Source organism: Strix uralensis, chromosome 16 (assembly GCF_047716275.1).
Source record: "Strix uralensis isolate ZFMK-TIS-50842 chromosome 16, bStrUra1, whole genome shotgun sequence".
Classification (NCBI taxonomy): Eukaryota; Metazoa; Chordata; class Aves; order Strigiformes; family Strigidae; genus Strix; species Strix uralensis.
This window is the reverse complement of record NC_133987.1, coordinates 7,684,936-7,708,880: the sequence shown is the minus strand read 5'-3', so window position 1 is coordinate 7,708,880 and position 23,945 is coordinate 7,684,936. Positions and strand designations below refer to the sequence as shown.

The 23,945-nt window shown below is 40.6% G+C and overlaps 1 protein-coding gene across 9 annotated transcripts; it reads left to right on the top strand.

The window, feature by feature from the left end:
* The first annotated feature begins 658 nt into the window (after positions 1-658).
* WIPI2 (WD repeat domain, phosphoinositide interacting 2) lies at positions 659-23,945 on the top strand. Of its 9 annotated transcripts, none has more exons than XM_074886525.1 (14): positions 675-906; positions 2,171-2,286; positions 8,460-8,521; positions 9,753-9,835; positions 14,435-14,604; positions 15,866-15,962; positions 16,557-16,654; positions 17,112-17,204; positions 18,006-18,076; positions 19,000-19,107; positions 19,871-20,035; positions 20,997-21,104; positions 22,293-22,390; positions 23,241-23,945. In XM_074886525.1, exons 1-14 carry the CDS (start codon positions 858-860, stop codon positions 23,351-23,353), a joined length of 1,431 nt encoding a protein of 476 aa, XP_074742626.1. In that variant the 5' UTR covers positions 675-857; the 3' UTR covers positions 23,354-23,945. The 9 variants fall into 9 exon arrangements, with proteins under 9 accessions (XP_074742629.1, XP_074742628.1, XP_074742631.1 ...); XM_074886524.1 differs by having other exon boundaries at positions 22,293-22,423; XM_074886530.1 differs by lacking the exon at positions 2,171-2,286 and having other exon boundaries at positions 664-906; positions 22,293-22,423.

Here is a 23,945-nt window from a genome sequence, read left to right as displayed (position 1 = left end):
AGAGATTAGCTCTTCTCAGGGCCAAACCCTTGATTTCAATCCAGTTTCCAGACATTCCTAGTTCAGTTGCCTTTTTTTGCTGGCAATTTATATTGTGTCCTGACAAGCTGCTCCCAGGATCTGGCAGCCCGTGAATCCATTTGCTCTGAAACTGCCTCCTGCCCACGCCTGGCTGTCCTGCGAAGCTGGGGACACCCAAAGGCCCTGACACGGCCACTGCGCTCAGTTGCGAGCTCCCTGGAAGAGGCTGTGCCCAGCAGCAGAGCCCGCTGCCCCATTTGCTGAGCCTTGGGGACCTCCCGTGGCACGGAGCAGAACTGCAGAAGGCGCCGGAGGGCGGGGACCGTGCGGGGTTTGACCCTGCAGGGTCTGTAGCGACTGTGACAGTAACGTGGCGGCCGCGGTCGAGGCTGGGAACAGCGGGGACGCGGCCGAGTTGGCGACTCTAGGTCTCCCATCCAGCCGCCGACCGCGGTGGACCCTGCTTAGCTTTGGAACGTCGCTGCGTCCTCTACCCCCCACCCCAGCTCCAACCGAGTTCGGCGCCACCCCCCGAGCGCATGCGCGGCCCCGCCCACCCCGCCGGGCGGGCGCGTGCGCGGCGCAGTACGGTGGCCGGGAGGGGGGCGGCCGGCGGGGGCCGACGGGGCGGGGCGGGGCGGCGCAGGCGCGGGGCCGCTCCGCCGCCCGCAGCGTAAACAAGGGGCCGGCGGGGATGAGGAGGCCGCGGGTGCGCGGCGGGGGCCGGGGCCGCCGCGGCTGAGGTGCGCTGCCTGCCTGAGGTGTTTTCCCTCCTCCCCCGCCGGACGGGGGTGGCAAGGGCCGTCCCGCCATGAACTTGGCCAGTCAGAGCGGCGATGCCGGCAGCGGCCATCTGCTCTTCGCCAACTTCAACCAGGACAACACGTAAGGGGGCGGTGCCCGGCCTGACCGGGGGTTCTGGCCTGAGGGAGGGGGCTGCCCGGCCTGACCGGGGGCCCTGGGCGCGGGGCGCCTGAGAGGGCTGTGGCCGGGGGCCGCTCAGGAGGCCTGGCCGCTGAGGGAGGCGTGGCGGGCCCCCCCTTCCCTGGTGTCACCCCTTCCCGTGGCAGGGAGCCCCACTGCAGCCTCTGCCCTCGCTGCCACAGAGTGGGGCTGAGGCCCCTCTCATCCCTGCAGCGAGGAGGGGTGGGAACAGCCCCCTTTTCCTTTCCAGCACGTGTGTGGAGCTGCGGGGCGTGGGGCCGCTCTCCTAGGGACACGCAGCAGAGGGCTAATGGGCTGCTTGAGCTGTGGTTGCAGCATATTGCCTTTTCCCTCCCGCAGGTTGTTGCCCTGGGGAGCTTTTCCTTCTCGTACTTGCTAGGCATTGCTCGCTGTTGCTTTGAGAAAGGGAGGGAGGACTGTTGCTGCTTCTTGATGATGTCCAGCTTTTAGGAGGGCCTGAGATAACATGAAGACCCAAGTCTTCCAGGAGGTGCAAAGATTTCATCTGAAAGCTCCTTGTAGCTATGTTTTCATACAACTTTTTTATTTTCGTCTGCTGCCTGTATTGAAGCAGCATGCCTTAGGCATAAAGGTATTTTTATGATGCCATGCTTCTTTTGGTTTCGATTTTGAAAAAGAGGCCTTTCTGATGTAGTCCTGGAAACTGCACTTATTTGTGTTTCAATTCTAGGAATGGTCAGGTAGTTTATGCTGCACATCTTGCCAACTATTTAACAGTTGCAACATATTTAGATTAATTAGTGCATATTAATTTTTGTATGGGGTATTAAAAAGCAATATTTTTCAATTTAAGAAATCGGTAATAGTTGAAATTGGAGCACTAAAGATCCTTTAAAGAAGGATTTGACTGTCTTAAATACCTAAGAGATGAAACTGGGGGGCAATAACTGAAAGAACTTGTACTTGAGAAAGGAGGAGTTTTGTTTTAGGAAGTGAGTAAGAGGAAATGATCTCAGGTTGGCATCACAGAGCATAATCCACGTGTGTGGTGGTGGTTTGTTCTTTTAACAACTTGTTCGTTTTACAAGCAACGATATCTTGTCCTCACGAGAGATCTTTGACTGTCTTCAGCATGTACTGTAGCATATGGGAATTGTGAAGGCGACAAGATTATTTATGGTGACTGCCAAGATTGAGGAGAAAGGTCACATCACAGAAGGAAATACTCTGTTTACTTTTGTAGGTTTTGTTGGGTGTGAAGAGATGAACAAGTGGAGCTGGATAGATTTGAGACAAGAGACTTTAACAGTAAATAACATGATAAATGATGGGGGGGAAGCAATAGTCCTCTGTGTATTTGTAAGTAAATCATTATCCATATATTGATTCGAGCCAAAGACTTTTGCAACTACTTTTCACGTTTTTTTGGTCGAGTACCATATAAAGCTCACCCTGTCATTGTCTGTATAGAACATGCCCATGTTTTACTCGGATACCATCCATTTTTTACCTATTACTAGAGAAAACAAGTCCTCATAACTAGGAAACCTGTCACCTCTTTCTTTTGCAGTTTATAAAGGTCATTGTATAAGTTTTTGAAGTTAAACTGTGCTGTCCAACATGGTGATCTAAAAGCATTAGCATTTCTCCTTCCTTAAAGCCACTGCCTATTTTCAGTTGCACCTTAGTTTTGTGGAGAGCTGTATATATTTAAAGATCACTGAGTTGTGACAAAAAAACCCTTATTTTGAACAAGACAGCTGCAGGCTTGACTTGAGAACAAACCCCAAACAGAAGTAAAAAGAAAACAAATATAATATAAGCTTATCTAGGTGGTCTTTGGCTTGTAGACCTTGAAATCTTTTGTCAAGGAAGAATAAAGTGTGATTCCTTTTTGAGTTTATTGCGGGGGGGGGGGGGGGGGCGGGGAAGGGGCAACCGGCTGACTTCTTTCATCAACTGTGTATGCTATTTTGCTACTTTTCCCACTTCATTTTCATAAATATCCAAAAAGTATTCTTCAGTTTCTGTTCTATAGCTGATTTTTTTGGTATTCAGCAGTCTAATGTACATTATGCAGGTAGATTAAATTTTTTTAAATGCTGTTTTTATATGTAAAGCACTTTGAGATTAGCTGATGAGAGTTTTGGTGATGTATCTTTTTATGTGATCCAGACCTGGCCCATAGATCATATATCTCTGCAATTCAGAGTCTTGGGACACTAGGTCTTTTGTGTCATTTTTGAATATTTTTGCATTTTTAATTATCTATTATAGAAATGACATAAATATTAAAAAGGCTTCTGTTCATATTTTTGTCTCAGTTACAAGAATAATTTAAAAGCCCACTTACTTTGAGACAAATGAGATGGTTGAGTGATGTCAAATAAGTATCCCTTCTTTCTAATAGTGTCTCCAAGGAATCTCTCTAAGAAAAGTAGTAAGTATAAAACAAGTCTTGCAGACATCTTTGTGAGCAGCTTCTTACTAAAACTCTTGTCTGATGGGGTAAGTGACCCAAATCACCAAGTTGCATTCTAGTTCTTAAACTGAGTAGAGTTTAGTGGTTGTGTAAGCTCTTTAAACTGAAGTTTATTTGATTCCTCCCCTCCCCGCCGTGATCTCTCTTACATGTTTGAATAGAGAAACAAGAAGTCAACTCTCTGGGTTTATTGGTGTACCACCCTATGTATCTAGAAGATCACCATTTACCAGGTGAGAAGAGCTGAAAAGTACTTACTAGGAATGAATTACACTTTCCCATGCTGGGCCTCAGAAAGCTTACTTATTCTCAACTTATATTACAAGTAACTGGAGTCCTTCTCCAGACAGGCAAGGTAAACAAATGCATATTCTTTCAGCCAGTATATGAAAGACAAGCTTTGTTTACGTCTTCCCAGTCAGTAGAGCTCGCATCATGTTTTAAGGTGTGCTTCAGTAATTAGAAAAATCGCTGACAGACAAAACTGGAAAATAAATGACATGGGCGCATTGTTGTTGTTACATTTAAAGCTTTTACCTTCAACTTAACAAGGTGCCAGTTCCACTCATGCTCAAATATGCCTTGCTTACCTAGACAGCAGAGCCAGTTGCCTTGTATTGGGAAAAGATGGTACTTGTTGCTGGTAAAAATAGGTATTGAGCTAACCTTTCCTAGGCTTTATGGAGGGTTGGTAATTAATTATTGTCTCCTGTAGGAAGGAGATGAGCTTCATGGTGGCTTTTAGTCTTGGGAGATTGGATTGCTGGTGGTTAGAAGAATGTTGTCAACATAAAAGTTCCTGTTGCTTTTCCCAGTTGCTGGAGTCCCTCGTGACTGAAGCAGATATCCTCTATCTTGCTTTTAGTTGTTTGTTTTCCCCAGACTTAGCTTTTTTTTAAATGTTCATTCATGGATGCTGTATGTAGTGACATTGGTTCTTGGAGTAGTATCTACATTATTTCAAGTGTTGTCTTGCCTCTTTATTGTATACTGCCCTAAGCTTTATTTACACGAGAGTTCTGAATTATTAGCTGGGACTGGAACTCTGCCTGTAAACACTCCACCTATAATGCAGCAGAAGCAGTTGGTTTGTGGCTTCTCTTTGATATAATATGTTTTCATTAAGTAAAAACATGGAGAAGGTCATTTTCAGAAGATGTTAGTGTGCTTGTCTTGGACCTAGCCCTTTTCCCCAGTGAATCAATCATTGCACAACTCAGCATGACTGGCATTCTCTGATTGAGAGGCAGAAGCTCCAGCTTGCAGATGAAAGTGAAGTAACTGATCAGAATTCAGGTATCCTGGGAAAACCGTGCAGTAGAAGCTTGTGGTTGATCTTGGTGCTAGGTATGTTTTAGCAGGTGGAAATCTTTAACGATAGATATTTGGTAAAAAGTACAACTTAAACCTGCGTGCTGTTTGTATTGCTTCTGTGAGAGCTGCTAAAACTGGGCACAGATACATTTATGAAAAATTAAAACTTGTCTCACAAACTTGTACAAGTTTTAAAACCCGTAAGGGAAATGCATAATGTAATAGAACTTTGTAACTTTTTAAGCAAAGTGTAACTTCAAGATCTCAAAGCTTATATGTATCAAAAATAGGTAAAACTTTCAGTCTTTAAATTGTTACACAAATATTCCCAGAGAAATGCCTTTGAAAGAACTTAAAAATTAACTTACAGTGTTCAGACTCCATTTACAAAAAAAAAAACAAACCAACAACAAAAAATCCAACCCAAAGAACCTGCTTGTGAAATAATGCAAGTCGACAGACTGTAGAGGAGTTTTAGTCACCTTCTTAAAAATAAGTAATCATGTGACAGCACTTGGAAACAAAATAGTTGCTGTAGTTTTGAAAACAGACTCCTGATGAAAGGAGAAAAGGAAGCCTTGCATTTGGACTCCTAATGAAAACACTGGTGTATGCCTTATTTGCAAGGTCTTCTTTAGTCTCTGCTTTGATCTATGTGTGGAGTTACATGTGACAGGTATCAGTCCATATATCTGTTCTTTCTGATTTAATTCTGCCCTTTTGTTTCCAAGTCTGTTTCATTCTATGTTCTGAGCAAATGCTTATGGCTCAAAAGTTGTATGGCATGCTTCATGTTGCCGAAGTTGTATTCTAGTTCCCTTACTATGTGATGTTTGGATCTCTGTAGTAAACTGCTTGTGGTGAGAAGAACAAGGGTTAGGTGCTGAGCATTCACTCCTCTGCCTTTGTTTCTCCCGGGTTCAGATGTCATTCACCTATGATCCTTGAGGACAGGAGAACTCTTTATTTCAAGTAGGCTTTAAAGCTAAACAAAAACAAAAAAAAAAAGGAAGGAAAGAGTGATCACGTAGCTCTCATGCTCAGGGAAGATAGCTGAGATAAGCAATCGTATGCTGTGTTACTTGCTGTTGTTGCAGTGGAGATAGAAGCTGAGGCAGGCTTGCCAGAGGAACTCTTCCTCAGTGTGTGACAATTTGGATGGGAATTTGGCCTGAGAGTAGTGATGTTTACTTGGATTATGAACTCGCTGTTGTCCAAGCCTATTGCTGCATGTAAAGTGATGAGCAAGTGTGGTCGCCTTTTGCTGTAGCAGATTTAAGTTTGTGTTGGTTTTCTTTTAATATAAGAACAATGGGAATATCTCCTGTGGGTTGTCAGAGTGTTGCTGACAAATCTGTTGAACATAGGAGTTTCTGTATCTAGCTCTTGTCTGAAATAATGACGTTCTTGACCTTTCTATTAAGACATGTCTGTAAGATCTTATGACTTTGGTTTCAGCAGACATTTGGAAGGGGGAAATAAAGCAAAGTAAGTGTCCTTAGTAATTCTTACGGCATTTCACTGATTTTTTTTTTTTTCTTATTACTTTCTCTCTCTTCATCATAAGCCTTTGTTCACAAAATGTTTTGTCTTTGGAAATTTACATTGGTTTTGAAATGAGGTGGAGCATTAGTATAATGAGACTGTATCGTAATGAAAGTAGGTTTAATTAAGCAGTTATTTAAAATAGTAATGACTTCTGGAGTCATGTTTATACTGCAGATGCAATTGATTTTAATCTTTGAAAGAGCTGCCCTTAGTAGAATCTTTCTGATTAATGTAGAATATTTATGATTAATAGTTAAGGTCCTCTATGATATGGAAAGGGAAAAACTGGTTTTCTTCCTTCTGTATGTATATTAGAGAAGCAAAAGAAAACCTGTACGATTCTAACCCATCTGAAAAAACTTGTTTCTAAAGAGCCAGAGAGATTGAACCAGCTGATTTCCCACTCTAGGTGAGTGCACTTACAGTGAATGTCAGCATCTTGAAATGAGTGTGTGAAATATCTCATAACACTGTTCCTTGATGAGGTTAGTTTTAATTATTTATGACAGCCACTCTTGAAAATACTCTCAAGAGTTATGTAGTCTTGGATCAGACTACAGTATTATCTTTGAAAAAAGCAGGTAAACACAGTTTCATAAATCACAGCTACATTGGTAATTTCGTACTGAGTAGACAACCTTGATGATGAAATAGCTCAAAGTCTACAATCTAAGGTGTGTAATAGAGGCTACACATAATATATCTAAAAAAACACCTGTGTGTAGCATAATGTTAGAAGAAGAAAGGCAATTTTTTTGGATATTGATTTTATTTTCAATTTCAGTCTCTCATCAGCTTCTGAAAATTGGTGATAATAAAGCATAACACCCACATTGTAAAGGAGCTTCTGATGAACTACAGTAGCTTCTTGTTGGCCGCTGTCAATTTGAGCAATAGCTGAATGGCTTATTGATCATATTTCTTCCCCATATGGTTGCACATTTTTTCGGAGGTGAGGTAATTTTGGCTAGATACTTGTTTTGTGGATTTGGTCATTTAGATAGCTATCAGGTGTCTTAAGGGCTTAAGTGTAATATCGGTGCGGTGGAAGATGAGGGATTTAAATCATTATGATTATGCTGGTATAACTCAGCCTAGTGAGTTCTCTTATTACATATAAAAAGCCTTTTTCCAATAGTTTTGTAAGAAGTAATTTGAGAGTCCATTTAAAAAAAAAAAAAAAAACACAACAAACCCAAACCCTCCAAAATAGAGAATGCTGTTCTAGAAGAAAAATGGGTTGTTTTGCAGTTATGCTTGTATACTGAAATGGGTTTAATTATACTGACTTGAACTGTTCTGTGTAAACAAATGATTTGTGACTTCATCACCTTGATCCTGAAAGAAATAACAAAAAGCGGTTGCCATGGATGGAAGGATCTGTACTGTGCTGCTTCATTTTGGCTTCTACTCAATCTAATGATTTTTATCACGTAAACAGCTCGCTTTTGCCGTTGTCTAAAGCTTATTTAAATGAGGTATGGGTAGTCAGTAGGACAAGAAAAATGGGTTTCCTTACTGGTTTCAGTGATACTGTCAGTAAAACAGTGATACAGCAATATTCTGTATTTAAAGCTGTAAGTACAATCCAGGAATCAATTCTGCCTAGTAATACACTCACAAATAGCTGCTATGTGGAAATCATCCTATGTCTTTTGTAGATCGTTTATATTGCAAGGAGTCTTGTGACTCCATTTATTTTTAACTCAGTTGAGTGCTTGTTTACCTTTGTGAAGTGACAGTTTTAATGTCATTCTTTGTTAAACTTTCTTCTGGGGGAAGCAGTAGATGATCTAAGAAAAGCTAACTCATTATTTTTTTTTTTTTCCACATTACAGTTTCATATTTTTTTCACAGAATGTGGATTTTTTTGAGTTGTACAGAAGTAGTTGAGGAAAAACACTGAAGCATCTTTGACTAATCAGATATAGTCTGCTGAACATACCAATTTTGTCTGAAGTAAAATTAAATTCAGTATTTCTAAGGTGATTTAGGAGCAGCAACAAAATTTTGTTTTATAGTTGCTTCTCTGTCTCTGAACCTAATATACTTTTTTTAATATCTTGGTTATTGAATCTGGGGAGGCTTACTTCTCTTGCCTGGATGGTGCATATTTTAATTTCAAGGTTTAAACCTTCTCAGATATAATTTCTTAACCAGACTGTGCCAGTTGTGTTTTTTCTTCTAGAAGAGAAGGTCATATCATCATACAGAAGTTGATTTTATAGCTTGGGATCTTAATTTCAGAGGGTAAGCCATCTGAGGAACATTTTTTTTAATGTTGTGGGTACCCTGAAGTTTAAAAAGGGCTCACTTTGGAGCTGTGAGAGGAAAATAAAGAAAGAGCAAGAAATCTAGGAATCTGTTATGTATTCTAAATGCAGAACTAATCGCTAGTGCATCTGAATTATAGGGAATCATCTTGCTGAGTTCAGAAGGGCATTTTGGCAGGCTGACTGGCAGGGTTGGGCTTGAGCCTTGTATTGAATGACTTGCCACAGTTTGACATATCGAAATACATTTTATTGGAATTTAATTAGTTTTTCTTCATTTGCCCTGGCAGTAAGAAATATATGAACTATAAGCATACGAATACACTTCTGTATGGACTGTTAATTTTCTATGGCATAAAGTCATCCTCCACATGGGGAGGGGAAAATAATAATGTGCCATTGTCTGCTGCCTTGATGTGTAAAGACCTGCAAGACAAGCCTAAAGGTTTTTCTATCTTAAATTTTAAGACCTGTCTTTGACTCTGACTGGAAAAGCAATTAAATGGCCTGTGAGCTAAGTGTGAAAATTGAGTAATGGAGGAAAGAAGGGTTTGTAGTCAGTGTTTTAATGTTCTACTGCTGTTAAAATCTGTTTAAACATCAGTGACTAGCATTTTTAAGAGGGCGCCTCCGATCAAAGATTTGGCATGAGTATTTGTAGGACTGAGACCTAACAATGTTCTTTGGAGATGCTAGAATATCATCAAATAAAACTAGAGAAAATTAGTCGGCAGTCTTTAATTCCTTTAAAAAAAAAAAAATAATAAATGCTCTTTTAGGGTGGTTGGGGAAGGTTACAGTATAAAGAGCAAAAAACCTCCAGACAGCCAAGTTTAAAAGGTCTTGAAGGTCACCTCTAATGATGAGACAATGATGTAATTGGTTTGCATTACATTATTCAAGTCATCATCTTTCCTCCACACTAAAGCTTTTAGTTTGTGTGGAGAAATCCCCAGTATGAACTGGGCAGTAGACTTACGTTAAACTGTGAACTCTCATTTCGTAAAATGTGAAGCAGGATTCCAGCTATTTGGCCTTTTCAGAGATGAGGAAGCTATCTGTGTCTATTGTGGCTTTTTCAGTCAAGCTTTTTATTGCTTTTCTTACTGAGCTAACCCAACTGGAGTTTTAGAATAGGGTCAGAATCTGTCCAACGGTAGTAATAGCTGATTTAGTTTATGTTTCTGACTGGCTTGTTTCTTTTTCAGATCCCTTGCAGTTGGCAGTAAATCAGGCTACAAATTCTTCTCTCTTTCTTCTGTGGACAAATTAGAGCAGATCTATGAATGCAGTGAGTATCTTCTTTCTTTTTTTTTTTTTTTCTTATCCCCTTGGTTGGATATTTGGGAAGAATAAGACATGTTTCATTTCTTCACAGGTTGTTTGAAATTGGCATAAGAGGAACCTTAAGTGTATGATGAAATATCACACAAATACAAAACAGTTGATTGCTGACAGGGCAAAACTATGTATCAGTGTTCTGTATTTAAATTTAGCTGCTATGTTGTGAAATTTGGTAATAGCTATGAGGAGAACTCTTCGCTTTCCCAATTTTGTGTCCAATAGCCAGGTGTTATAGCAGCTGGGTGTAAAAAAGAATTTACTGCTGTGAAAGAGTATCTTTTGAGTCTTCATACTGGCTATGGGGGCAGGAAACCGCTAATATACCTTTATCAAATAAGAAAACAAAGCCTTGATTATCTTTTCATTTAACCCTAATATTTGCTGTTAGAAAATTACTTTAACATGATAGCTGCAGGAGTATTCAACCAAAAGGGTGTATAATCCAAGTTCCCATAACTTCTCAATACTGATCACAGTTGAGTAGGATATTGAGATGAAATGGAGGGAGTCTTGGGGCAGACGTGATATCCCCTGTTTTGCCAGCAGTTCACAGACTTAGCTTTTTTGAGGAGCTAATAAGTAAACTATGAATGCTATGCATGAGTATCCTTGCTTTCGTGTAAACTCCCATGTGAACAGATGGTACCAATAGCTATGATGTCAGCATTTATAGTGGGATCCTGGTGTACCATGCTACACAAGAGTTGTCTTCAGCCTCCATTCCCTAAGTGACCTGACCCTGTGGCATCTTAAGTTTGAAAATGGTGTGTGATTCAGATCACCTATTATCTGTGGTGCCAGCCCCATTCTGTATACAGTCAATGGAGAGAAGTAATTGTGAGGTTCGAATTAGGCACCTGTGGTCAGGTTAAATTGTGTTGCAGCTACATCTGCCTGTTTGAGTCATGGTCTGGTTGTACTGGTTAATCAGTGGCTTGAATTCCATTTTATGCTCTTGAGTTTAGGTACCTGACCTCCATAGTATGTTAGGCACTTACAGTATCTGGCCTGATATCACCCCAGGAGACTCGGTGAAGATGACTCCTGTTACACAAGACACTGAATAAACATACTGAGACTGAACTTTGCAAGACTGCTTCTTCTAGGTAGTCCTTGAAAGAAAAAGTACGGATTGGATAAAGTGCCTTGCCCAAAATCTTGCAATAAACTGATAAAGCAGCTGGGATTGAAATTTAGACCTGCTGATTTCAGTCTTGTCTTCACTGCTCTGGGATGCTTGTATTGGCTTAACCTCTTGATATTGTAATCTTTCTTCCATGAGTGTTAAGTCTGTAAATACAGAGCACAGAGTGTGAGGTACCATTCAGTAAAAAATTTGATGGTTTGACCAGCTTGTCTTGACCTTTGCTCACAGGGCATGCAGTGTCTGCAGCAGACCTAAATGTTTGAGATCATCATTTTTTGTATGCAGTTAAATAATTTTCAGTCTTGGGCTTGCAAGCCGTGCCTGTTTAAAACTTGATATGGGAGTGGAGGGCTTCCTACATATTGGGTACCTCCTTTCTGCAAGGAAGGGTATCTTGAGGCCTCCCAGATATGTGCCTCCTGCCTCCCAATTTAGTTTAAGTGGGTCTAAAGACTGTGCTGTTTTGAGTGAGCACTTCTAAGGACCCCTCCCTCTCTTCTGTAAGGTTGATCTGCCAGTTCTTGTGTAGGTGTCTAAAGGAGACTGCAGAATATGCCCCAGCTGTCTTGTGTTTGAGAGAAGGACTGAAAAGGATGGAAGGTTTCTTTGTCTGCTCCCATCACTGACTTCTACTGTGACTGTACAAGTCACCTAACTGCCTGCTCAGTTGATCCTCCTGTAAAAATAAGTATTAGATTGGAGGGTGCTTTAAGGCTTAATGAATGCTCATAACATGCTTCATGTTCTTGGATTAAAAATGCAATAAAAGCACAGCTGATCATAATCTAGCTGGTTCTAACCAGCTCTTGTCTGTGATGCTACATGCTTGTGTTTATGAAACTGTAATCTTGTTATGTATTTGCTTGTTCTCCCCTCGCTGCTGATATTTAAATGGTTTTACAGTTCTGCTTTTGTTCTTACTGTATTTTGAATCTGACTTTCTGGCAGTGCTCGCTTGTGTAAAGGAGAAAATACAAATAGGGAAAAAACCCTGTGCTTAACAGCATTACTATAGGACTTAACTAGTGCTTCTAAACATGATTAATTCAGGTCAGCTGAATGTAGGGTGTGCAGTATAACCTGGTACTCGAATGGTTGCTGGTTAGGAAGCGTACATGACTTGGCAGCTGAGAAGAGATTTTACCCCTTCTTCCTGTTAGTGGAAGACAAAGGAACAGAGGTGCATCCTGTATTTTTAAAGTGAATTTAATTAAAAGCCCATCACAAAGCCTTTCTCTAAAGGTAACTATCTGTATTGTATTTGTTTTTTTTATGGCAAGACTGAAGGATTGTCTATACCTCTCAAGCATTTTCCTTGTTGAAAGTTTTTTTTTTTTCTTCTGTGTGTGACTGCTTAGTTCTTGATAGTGCTCTTCCCTGTGTGCCTTCCTTCCCTGCTGCCTGCTCTTCCCATCAGGGCAGCATAGGACAGCAGTTTTTCCATCTGAATCTGCTGCTGTTCCTACTCTGAAATACCAGTTCTCCTGCCTGCCTGGGGGAGTAACAAATCCCAGAAGCTGTGTCTTAACACAGTTGCCCCTGAATGGGGAAAGAAGCTGTGCTCGCCCAGCAGCAGGGAGCAGTCAGACTGTGGTTTTTTGAGTCTCTGCGTGCTGGTCTTCTGACTGGTAAAAGGATGCCATCGTTATGAAGGACTCCAGGCTTAGACGGAAAGCTGATAACCTATACTGTGAAATACTTGAGAATCTTTTATGTTACTAGTCTGATTCAAGAAACATGAAACCTCCGCATTTGAAAGTCTATGCATAAATTTATTGAAGCAGATTTTTGTATTTCTTTTTCATGTGTTGTGTGTGGCACTAGGAAAATGGAGAACAATTCCTTGAAAACAGTCATTGCTAAAATGCCTTATCCCTGTTGCATGAGGAAATTGAATTTTCAAAGCCTCTCTGAGCTGTTTTGTCTTCTCTGGAAAAGTACCATATTAAATACGAGATTTAGATAAAAGTCAATTATGTTGCACAGAATACTGAAAATGCTTAGTATAAATCTGCTCATTTTCCATAAGGAGGCTATTTCTCTCTCATTCAAAAGAATATAGAGCATTAAATATTTTCTCTTCTTTTTCTTGAAATAACTTCCCAGAAAAAGCACTTTCTAAGCAGGCATGTCACCCAGTGATGACATTGTCATATGCTGAGAATGTTGGACAGAACTTTTTTCAGGGAATTTCTGTCATGGCCGATGAGAACAGTGCCAGTTAATTATTTTATGTGTCTCTTGGCCAAAACAGAAGCCTTCAGAAACAAGCTCTTTTTTTTCTTACTGGCAATTTTATGGTTTGGAATGTGTTAAGCATTGAGATAATACAGATACTGACTTCTGAAAAATTTGGTTGTTTCAGGGATCAAGGCCAAAGGCTCAAGTCGCTTGTCTTAATTCAGTTCTGTGATGGAAGGGCGGGCGTAGCCAGTAGCTGCAGGAGAGCTGCAGAGTGGTAAAACTCTCCAGTTTTCTCCTGCTGTGAAAACTGTGTCTGCTGTGTCTCTGGAGCTTTTGGAGGGGAGCTTCAGGGGCTGGGAGGGGGAAGCACAAGTGCCAGGGTAACTGGTGGTAGGACTTGGACTCCTACCAGCTTGGACCAGTACTGTGCTATAATCAGATGCTCTGAAAGTGCTTCTTTGCTGGAGATCCTGGACTCTCCTCCCTCCTGCTGTCTTCCCCACATTTTGAATGGTGACCTGTGGTCCTCCTTTGCCTCCAGCACTTCTGTAGCAGAACACTTGACAAAAGTAACGTGTTTTATGGCTATGTGTACATGCTGGGCTTTGGTGATTCTTGTACAAATTGGTTTTAGGTGAAAGATATGTGTAAAAGTACTAATCAGTGGCTGGAGCAGTCTTGTAACAAATGAGTGTACCACTTCTTTGAGTACAATAACCTTTCTTCATGGAGAGGTGTGCAGAAACTCCAAGGTTTTTGGTCATCAAAAACCCTTCCATGCATAATACAGCTTAAAAAACAAACCAAAAAACACACACCAAAAAAAACCCAAAACCCCTTTGCTTTCTTAGATTTCTGCAGAGGTGAGAGAAGATTGTAAAATTCTGGAATTTGACAACTTGCCATTTTTTGTGTCTTTGGGATTTTTTTGTGTTGGATCTTGGGCGGGGAGGGGGGTAGCTGCTCTGTTCTGAAGCATAAACTTGCATGACACCTGAGGGTGGGGAGAGGAAGTCTTTGTAAATCAGCATTCACTGTGCAGGTTTTCTGCTTTAAAAAGCTGTTCTGCATCCCACCTTGAGTCTGAGCTGCTGTGGCAAAATGTTTGTGGTGGTAAACTGTATTTTCTTAGACAGTATTTCCTGTTGATGTGCATCATTCTTCTTCTCTGAAATCTCTGTCTGTATTTTTTCCCTCACTGCTGTGATTCCTCAGCTGACACAGAAGATGTGTGCATTGTGGAGAGGCTGTTCTCCAGTAGTCTGGTGGCCATAGTTAGCCTTAAAGCTCCACGCAAGCTGAAAGTTTGTCACTTTAAGAAGGGGACAGAGATTTGCAACTACAGTTACTCCAACACCATCTTGGCTGTCAAACTCAATAGACAGGTGAGTAGTAATTTTGACTAGCTGAAAACACGGGAAGGGGTTGTGGATCTTATTCTGGCACTTCCTCTGCTGACTGATGTCTGTTCCTTTGGTGACAGAATTGCTATTTGAAATTAACTTGTATTTTTTCAACTGTAGCTTCTGTATGGCATCTCAGTACTCATACTTGGTTAAGTATTTTTGGTTCTGTGATTATGTATTTACTTAGGAAAACGACCTGAGTAAGCTGGGCTTGCTTTGAGTAGGAGGTTGGACGAGAGACCTCCTGAGGTCCCTCCCATGAATCATCCTGTGATCCTAAATGTGAAAGTATGTGAAACTGATGGTTTCTGTTCAGGCCTAAAGTTAATTATCTATTCATTTTATATGTTTTAAATACAGTTTGCTGAATTCTTTTTAAAAAATAAATTTTTTTTTAAAAAAATCACTGAACTGGTGAAACTTTTAAGTACCTGGAACCATTGTTTGCTTATTACTAAATCCTTAGTAGGCTGTTCTGCAAATACAGACTTCTCTGTCTTTAACCAGTTCATTCAAAGTAGAGAATGGCATCTGAAGGAGAAAATTTTCATAGCGTCCATCCTCGCCCGCGAAAATCAGGTGTGGGAAAGATGGAATTTCTGTTTAAAATCATAAGGGAAACGGTGGCTAATTTGATTTCTGGCATAGTGAGGTAGCATTAAATGAGCAACATCTTGTTAGTCATCCAGATGTAGTCTGTGAAAGTGTAAATGAGATGTTGAACTTAAAGGTTTTTTTTTTTAAAAAAGGCCCTCACAAATGATTAAGTAATAGGCTTTATAAATGGTTAAAAAGTCTTGTATGTTTTTTCTTTTTAGCCAAAGTAGAAAATTATTTCCATATGTGAATTGGGCTCTTGGGGGGGCGGGGGGGGGGGAATACATAAGGGCAGGAACAGAATAAGAATTAAATAGCTTTAAATGAAGGTTTCTGGCTTGCTGACTTAAACTAGTAATGTAAATCATTTTCATTTAAATCAATTTGCACTAGCGTGGTTGAGAGAAGTCAAGTGCACTGGTCAGTTCAAGTGACCGAGTGTAGTATTGCGCTGTTGAAGCCTTGTCAAGAGGTGTATCTTGTGTATCTTCTGTCAGACTCTTGTTTCTTCCCATCAGGTGGGTACAACCTTTTCTCTATTGGAAGGTACCTACTGCATTTTTGGATACAATTGTTTTAGGATTGATAAGTTAATATAAACTCCAGTTTGATATCAGCATTTCGTCCTCTTTCCCATGTCTAGAGGCTGATAGTATGTCTGGAAGAGTCTCTTTATATACACAACATACGAGACATGAAGGTATTACATACAATCAGGGAGACACCTCCCAATCCTGCAGGTAAGTATCTTGTTAGAGGCTAGCATAACTCTGAAAAGTGCATTCTGTGTCAACGTATGACATTCCTGCAGGGAACTGTAGCATTGTTAATTCCCCTTTCAAATAAAAGTAACAATGAAATACATGAGTGTTGTCTTAAAGCCTACCCTTTAATCCAGGTGAGGTTTTTGAGAACAAATAGCAGACTCTGCCTTAACTGCATCTTCCCAGTATTTTAGTCTTCTAGAGTGGATGTGTTGAAATGGTAGAAGTAGTAGAGATACAAACTGGACCTTGCCAGCCCTTGGTATAGTTAAAGGCTTTGTCGGGTTAATGCTTTAGGAGTCACAGCAGACATGGGAAATTCTACTGCTTCATCAGTTGTTGTAGCTCTATTGGTATTCTTCCTTTTCTGTTTTATATTGGACTTGTGTTAAATAGTTGAGTATGTTGCAGGTGGACTCTTGAGATTGCTCATACTTGTTCTGTTTCTGTTGATACCTTGTGAGGATAACTTGAGTTACCTTTGATTCTGTGTCTGAATATTACAGAAAGTTTTGCTGCATAAGTCTTGAAATTTGCCTCTTTCTAATTCTGTTTCTGCATCCCTTCTAGGGTTGTGTGCTTTATCAATAAACAACGATAACTGCTACCTGGCCTATCCAGGAAGTGCAACTATTGGAGAAGTACAAGTCTTTGACACCATCAATCTAGTAAGAATCTTTGTGAATGCTGTTTCTACTTCTAAAGATGCAGTTTTTTGGAATGGCTTAACTTAGAGAGTAATTACTAGACACTGTTAGGTTCCTCTGCATCAGTTTGCAGTATCTCTTGCAGTTAGGCTTCACAGAAGGTCAGCAAAGGAAATAGACTCTAGTATTAGATTTGATGAGTAGAGCTGGACAGATGGGTGGAGCAAAGTAAAGTAACTTCTTTAAAAGACAGTTTAAACTGTCTTTTAAGTATCCTTCTACTGCTTGTACTCTCTATGCACATGCTTCACTGATAATTTATGTACTTAGCAGTTACTGAAACAAGTATTGAAGCTGTCTGTAAAATAAGGACCCATATTTGCCTTGGATGCTGTTAAATATGCAGTCTTAAGATGCAAGCATGTAGCTTTTAACCTGTACTGAACTAAGATTATATTTTATTGATTCACTCCTGCAGAGAGCTGCTAATATGATCCCAGCTCATGATAGTCCCTTGGCTGCTTTGGCATTTGACTCAAGTGGTACTAAACTCGCCACTGCGTCAGAAAAGGTAAGGTGGCTTTTTATTGACTTTCCAACAGTGATAAAAATGAAATTTGTTTCTAATCGTTTTAAGTAATTTTAAGCATGCACAATTCCATGCACAAGTGCCAAAAAAGAAGGCTTACAGTTATAATGGCAGATCTAAGTTAGGAACTGTTAATGATATTTGACACGATTTCCATGCTGTGAAATATTGGATAATAAGGTTATTTAGATAAACACATTTTAATCTGGCTGTAATCAGGGCAATCCTCTAAGTGTTTCTCCCTTTAGTGCAGGATACTTGTTAGAAATCAGTTGTCTTGATTTGATGCTCTCTTCCTAATGAAAACAAGACAGTTAAAGTCAGAATAGAGAGGTGTCTTGCCAGTCTTTGGCACACGATGACAAATTGTCCATCTAAATTGTATAAATTAAGAAGTCTGAAGCCTCTGCTATTTGAGTAATAAGCTTAGAATATAAAGGTGTAACTGATTGCATCTGATAAAGGCACAAAGACATCCAGGTGACTGTACTTGTGGTACTTGTTTAGTGTGGTCATTTTCATGATCAAATATGATAAGAAGGGCTGTTCTTGATGCGCAGCTTGTTCTCTGCATTAGTAGCTCTCACCTCTTCTTGTTTCTCTACTCTTCAAACACATCCCACGAGCAAGCTCCATAAATATTTCATGCTAGTATGTGGTGTGCACCAACAGCAATAAGTTAACAGCAAAATGGTTTGTTGCTTGTAGTTGTACTCTGCTCACTGGACCTAATACACAGTGAATGAACTTGAAATGAAAAATGATTTATTTTTTTCTTTACAGGGGACAGTAATAAGAGTGTTTTCCATTCCAGAGGGACAGAAACTCTTTGAATTCCGGAGGGGAGTGAAGAGGTAAAGTTCAACTGGGCTAATAATCTGAAGCTCATTCTGTATGGTAGATCTCTAGCATGTTCTGCAATTGAGCTGGCATCCTGATTTTTGCCTATTTTCATCTTCATTCATCCCTAGCTATACACTTCTAACAGTTTCAGTTTGAATGTCTTCCAATTTCACTCCTTTGGACTTGACTATTCTATAAATCAATCCTGTCGGAATTATACTCCCTCTTGCCTTTTAAAGATTTATTGGTGAGGGATCTTGTTTAAAGTGGGTCACCTTTTGTAAGATATATTGTATTCTGATGGCAATTGGAGGCAGTACATCTAATACTCTCTCTTCTAAACCCTGCTAGTGCTGTGATCATTGATAGCACTTGTGAAATGGTCCTATGATTTGTGATAGTAGCAAATGTGTGGTTCTACTGTACTTTATGCAGAGGTAGGACTGAGTTCAAATTGTTACTAATTGACCCCCATATCTGGTATACATCAGAGTTGAACATCATTAATGGGGATCTTGCTCTTGAAGTGCTTTAAGATGGTATTGGAGAATACAGAGTGCTTACTGTGGAAATGTTCTTTTTTTCTTATTTGCAAAGCAGTGGTGACTGAGAAATCTGCTTAATTATTAATTAAAATACTTTGGCTTAATTGCAAATCACCTGCAGTCTCTGGCAGAAGAAGAGCAGGTGAGTCTACCATGCAGCCACAGTTTCCCAGCTCTCACAGTACAGCTCATGTGAACATTATGGAGCTCCTTAGTGGTGAATGTACAGAAAGACTCCTGCCTACCAAAATGGAGAAGTAATATTCTTGTTTAAGTCAATTCCCATGAGTTAGTTAATACTAGCTTTCTTCTTACACTAATGGGTACGGTATCAGAATGTCAGAAATAATGCTTTATTGTTTTTCCTTTCTTTTCCCCCCCCGCCCCAGGTGTGTGAGCATCTGTTCGTTGGCTTTCAGCATGGATGGCATGTTTCTGTCTGCGTCCAGTAACACAGAGACGGTGCATATCTTCAAACTTGAGACTGTGAAAGAAAAGTAGGTTTCAGAGGTGCCTTAGATTTTTTTCGAGGAAAAGGCTTTAAAATTGATAATACTTAACAGGATGAGTTCTCCAAAGTGTGGACAGACTTCTTTTGAACACTTCTGTAAAGTAAAGGGCTTAAGAAGTCATTTACAGATCAGCAAGGGTAGCTGAGCTGTGTACTGTCCTCCCGGTGAATAGAAAAGGTATTTCTGCCAAAAACAAATTGGCCATCCTTGGCAGAGAAATGTGGAGCGGTTTTAACATTTTCAGTTACATTTGTGTTTTGCTGCTTCTGACATCTATATGGAAAGAGCTATCTCAGCAATGCCTTCCATCTGCCTATAGGGCTTTAAAAGGCACCGAGTTGTAAAATGCTTCTATTTATGATTTGAGAGGACAGTCTTATTTCCATAGGAAGGTAAGTTGTTGAAAACAATGATTTGCTTAGTGATAGACAGGTGAATAAAATACTGAAGTGTAGCACTTTCCAGTAGGTCATGCTCTTGTATAACGAACCTTATGAAATGCAGTTTTATAAGCAGAAGTATCAGTTTGCAATCAAACATGCTTAAATAACAGGCTGAGGGTACTGTAGGATACATTGTGTCCTGTAGCATAAATTAAGTGAATTAAGAGTTCTCAAGGGTGTTATTTCCGAAGAGAAACAAATAGCTGCTTAGTATCTTTATAAATAAAAAGATGTTTCAAAGTGTTTACACACCTTTTTCTCTAATGTGAAGGCAAAGTCAGTCACTTTTTTCTTCTGACTTGTAGACCTCAGGAAGAGCCTACAACCTGGACAGGTTACTTTGGAAAAGTGCTGATGGCCTCAACAAGCTATCTGCCCTCTCAAGTAACAGAAATGTTCAACCAGGGTAGAGCCTTTGCTACAGTCCGCCTGCCGTTTTGTGGGCACAAAAACATCTGTGCACTTGCCACGTGAGTAAAGAAATTGAGGCTGCTGCGTTCAGCACCCCACTGGGTTGCCACATTGGGCTACAGAGAGGCTGACGCTGTAGAACATAACCTCATCTCCGCAGAGCAGTGGGTCACCTGTAATCATTTCAAAACCTCTTCCACTTTAAGAGCAATGTGTTAGAGCTAACACCTCGCAGTGCTGTGAGGGGAGGAGGAAAAGGCATAATATTTGGATGAGAAGAGACTCTTTCTAAGCGTTGTTTAAAGATGTCTTTTAATTTTGAAAGAAGAATGTTGAGAACAAACCCATGGGCTTATGGCATTTGCTTCCGTTAGTGCTAGGGGGAGTGATACTGTGTGTTGGGTTAGTGAATTGCAAAATTAGGCAATCCAGACTAACCATTAAAGAAGTCTTTGAAAGCAAGTCCGTATTATTCTTGTCTCTAAAACAGCATAGCATTCATTAAAGTTAATTGTGAGGACTAAATATAATCTTTATTCTGTCTTCACCGAAGGCAGGTCCCATTTGGCACAGCTACCAAAGCAATAAGCTGAGCCAATCGTAAGCTTATTTGTGGGGGTTTTATAGTTTTTATCCTAAATTGACTTCACATCTGTACTCTTACTCCTCTGATCTCAAAGCACCCTTTAAACAATAGTTAAGCCTTGTAACACTTCTGAAATAAGTAAATACTTCCCGTTAGAATATTTGTCTCTGGAGTTCACAAAGCTTGGTAACAGATGGTAACTTCTGAATCTGTTTTACTGGGTTACATAGAAGTTGACAGATTACTGCAGCATCCCATTAGCCCTAAGGTGTGGTTATGCCTTTTTTTATGCACGGTTCTTTCCTAGGTGCTCTGTTAAGTGTTCCCTGTCTAGGAGCAAGAGTGGACAATAACGGTTTAAAATCATGGGAGGGGAGGAGAGTGTAATTTCTTAAATTCTTATTAATCTGTTGCTCTCCCCTAACCCTTTCTAGAATCCAGAAGATCCCTCGTTTATTGGTGGGAGCTGCTGATGGGTATCTCTACATGTACAACCTAGACCCCCAAGAAGGAGGCGAGTGCACACTGATGAAGCAGCACAAGTAAGTCCACATTAGCTGAGGACTGTTGTATTTCATTTCTTCGCAAAATCCAGTTTGTTCTTAAATTTACTTCTGTTCTGCAAAAGTCTAGCTTAGAACAGCTCATTTCTTTAATCTTTTTCCAGATCTCTGACACAAGTGAGTAACTTCAGAATCCCCCTGTGCCTTCCTTCCTAGTATCTGCTACACTAAGCACCACTTACCAGCAGAAACTTAACACTGTCCGATTGCAGTGAGGGATCAATCGCTGTTAGCTGTATGATCCTCTTTCCTCTTACTTGGCAGTTTGAGTTGATTTACTTAAACAAGAACTTGGAAATGACTGACACCATCCTCCTCATCAATAAATGAAGTGGTTACAGACATGAGAAAGAGGTGTTACTGTGACTTCACAGAGGGGAATCTGGCCTATGAAATTATCTGTATTCTCTCTCTGCTGCTGTCCTTATCAAACTTCCTTGCATATAGGCCAGCCAACTAATGTTCTGTAGCAGTACTGTAGAGCACTTAAGGAAAATATGACAAGGCATTGTTATCTTTTGATAAGGTTTGGTGAGAAAAGCAACAGTAATTTAGTCATTACATGATCAATCATAGAATTAAAGTCACTAACTCACAATGATAATTCTAGTTTTCAGCTTTGGTCAGTCTGTAATGCTTGTCAAAAATCATACCGTTATCTGAATGTTTTAAGGTATGACCTCTGGTTTCACTTTTAGATGAAGTGAGGTTTCAGAGGGAAGCTTTTTTTTCAAGTTCCTAATCTTTGAAATGCTCTAGTACCTTCGCTACTAGAGGGCTTTCTAGTATATGTGTATAAAGCAAATGCTTCTGTTGTGGACAGAGCTCAGGAGACGATCTGTAATATCACTGATTGGAATGGTAATTTTTTTTTAATCATGCACTCTTGTTTTGAGTCTTTTTTTCATAGCATCAGCTACTAGGATTTAGACTGTGATGCTATGTCAGAGGCAAGCATGTCGCTGATGTGTCATCAGTTTTCAATACAAAGTGTTGTCAGATGCCTTTTTGACAGTCCTCTGGAATGGAAGGACCAAGTTCCTCCTGTTGCATGTGTATATGTATTATTCTTGAAAGTCTAATGAGATTTTCTTCCGTAGCTGTCAACTAAAGCTGTGTTATGCCCAGGTAGATCACCTCTCCAGCTAACCTCTCTCTGCTGTGTAGGCTCGATGGCAGTATGGAGCCAGCCAACGAAATTCTAGAGTCTGCATCCCATGACCGGCCGTTGGTAGCGCAGACGTACAGTGCCGCTGTGACTAAAGGTACATACGTGCCTTCCTCACCCACAAGGCATGGTAAGGAGAAGGCTGGAAAGGGGACAGAGAGTACCTCTGCGTATTGCTTCGTTCTAGATGGCTGCGTGAGCTCGTCTGCTTCAACAGTGAGCTTTTTGTAACCGTGGGTGTGGTGTGGAGCATTGCTGAGCAGCAGGAAAAGAGCACTTGTGATGGACAGTAGCCTCCTGTAGATGGATCAGTCATCTTTGCTCCTTTCAGAGTAGAACTTTGTCTCAAATTGTGGTTGATTAGTGATAGTTGCAGTACTTGCCAAATGGTCCTTGAGATGCCCTAACATCTCCTTTCATGCAGGAGTTCTGCATCCAGACCTCATGCAAAGCATCTGAATTATAGCCCCTCCCCCCCCCTTTTTTTTTGACAAGGCTGATAAGTGCTCCTATCATTCCTTTATGGGAACAGTGACCTTTTAGCCTGATTTGCTGCTCTATTAAATTGAGAGAGTGAGAATTTGGTTAATGCTGCAGCTCTCCAAGTGGAGCTTCTACCATCTTTGGCACTCAGGTCAGTGCTGCAGCTGCAGAGGAAGGACAGGCTGCATGTTTAGCATCAGTACTGCAGTTGCAGCTGTAACACATGGGTAGAGATTAAAAATATCAGCCTGCCCTAAGCACGAGTACACATTCCGCATACACAGAGTAGTTTAATCATAAACTGCTCTTGGCTTGGAGAAACGGGGTCATGATAAAAGCAAACATAGGGTGGCAGTGAAACTGTTGCAGGTAACGTCTGGTGCTTCACCTCTAACGGTTCACTTTGGATCTAAGCCTTAGTCTGTGCTCCTGATCCCCCCAACTACTTCTTCCTTTCTCTCCAGCCTATACAGATGACCTGGGTGCTGTGGGTGGAGTTTGCCTGGAAGATGAAACCAACTCACTTAGATTGGACGAAGACAGTGAGCATCCTCCCATGATCCTTCGGACAGACTAAACTTTGACCTGTGAACTCACTCCTGAAGCAGAGAACACTGGCTTGATGTTTCTTGAGGAATCTCGTGTTATGCTGCTATGAACTTTGACATGAGTTGGGAGAGAGGATGACAGACTCTTACAGTTTTAAGTCGTAGCTGTAGTTCTAATTCTATACAATTGGAAAAATATATGGTTTTCAATTCAGTGGCTTTTAATCTTGCTTATCTATTTTAGCTGTGTTTATTTTTTTTTGTTGCCAAAACCTGCTGTTTGTGCAGCCCTCAGAGCCTACTAGCTTTGCATGCGTTCATGTGCCAAGCAAGCATAGGAGGGGGAGAGAGAGAAGCCACTTTATAACAAACCCAAGTTTGTATTTTTTTTATATATGTATATAATATTTAGCTTATATAAGGAAAGAGTAGAGAAGTGGTTCTGGAAGCTGAGACTAGTTCTGCACTGACAAAGGTCCAAATGGTTTCCTGTGCATGGGCTTGCAGGCATACCTAGTGACTGACATGCAACCTTTCAAATGCAATGGCCTGTTTTTTTGGGTTCTCCCTTCCCTTTCCTGGACCATTTTGTTAATTAAAATTCCTTCTGAATGTTGTGTA

Coding starts and splice junctions, on each gene's coding strand:
- WIPI2 (XM_074886524.1), top strand. CDS start 858: ATGCCGGCAGCGGCCATCTGCTCTTCGCCAACTTCAACCAGGACAACA. Junction 2,287..8,459: donor CAATAGTCCTCTGTGTATTT/GTAAGTAAATCA, acceptor TTTTTCTTCTAG/AAGAGAAGGTCATATCATCA. Junction 9,836..14,434: donor AGAGCAGATCTATGAATGCA/GTGAGTATCTTC, acceptor GTGATTCCTCAG/CTGACACAGAAGATGTGTGC.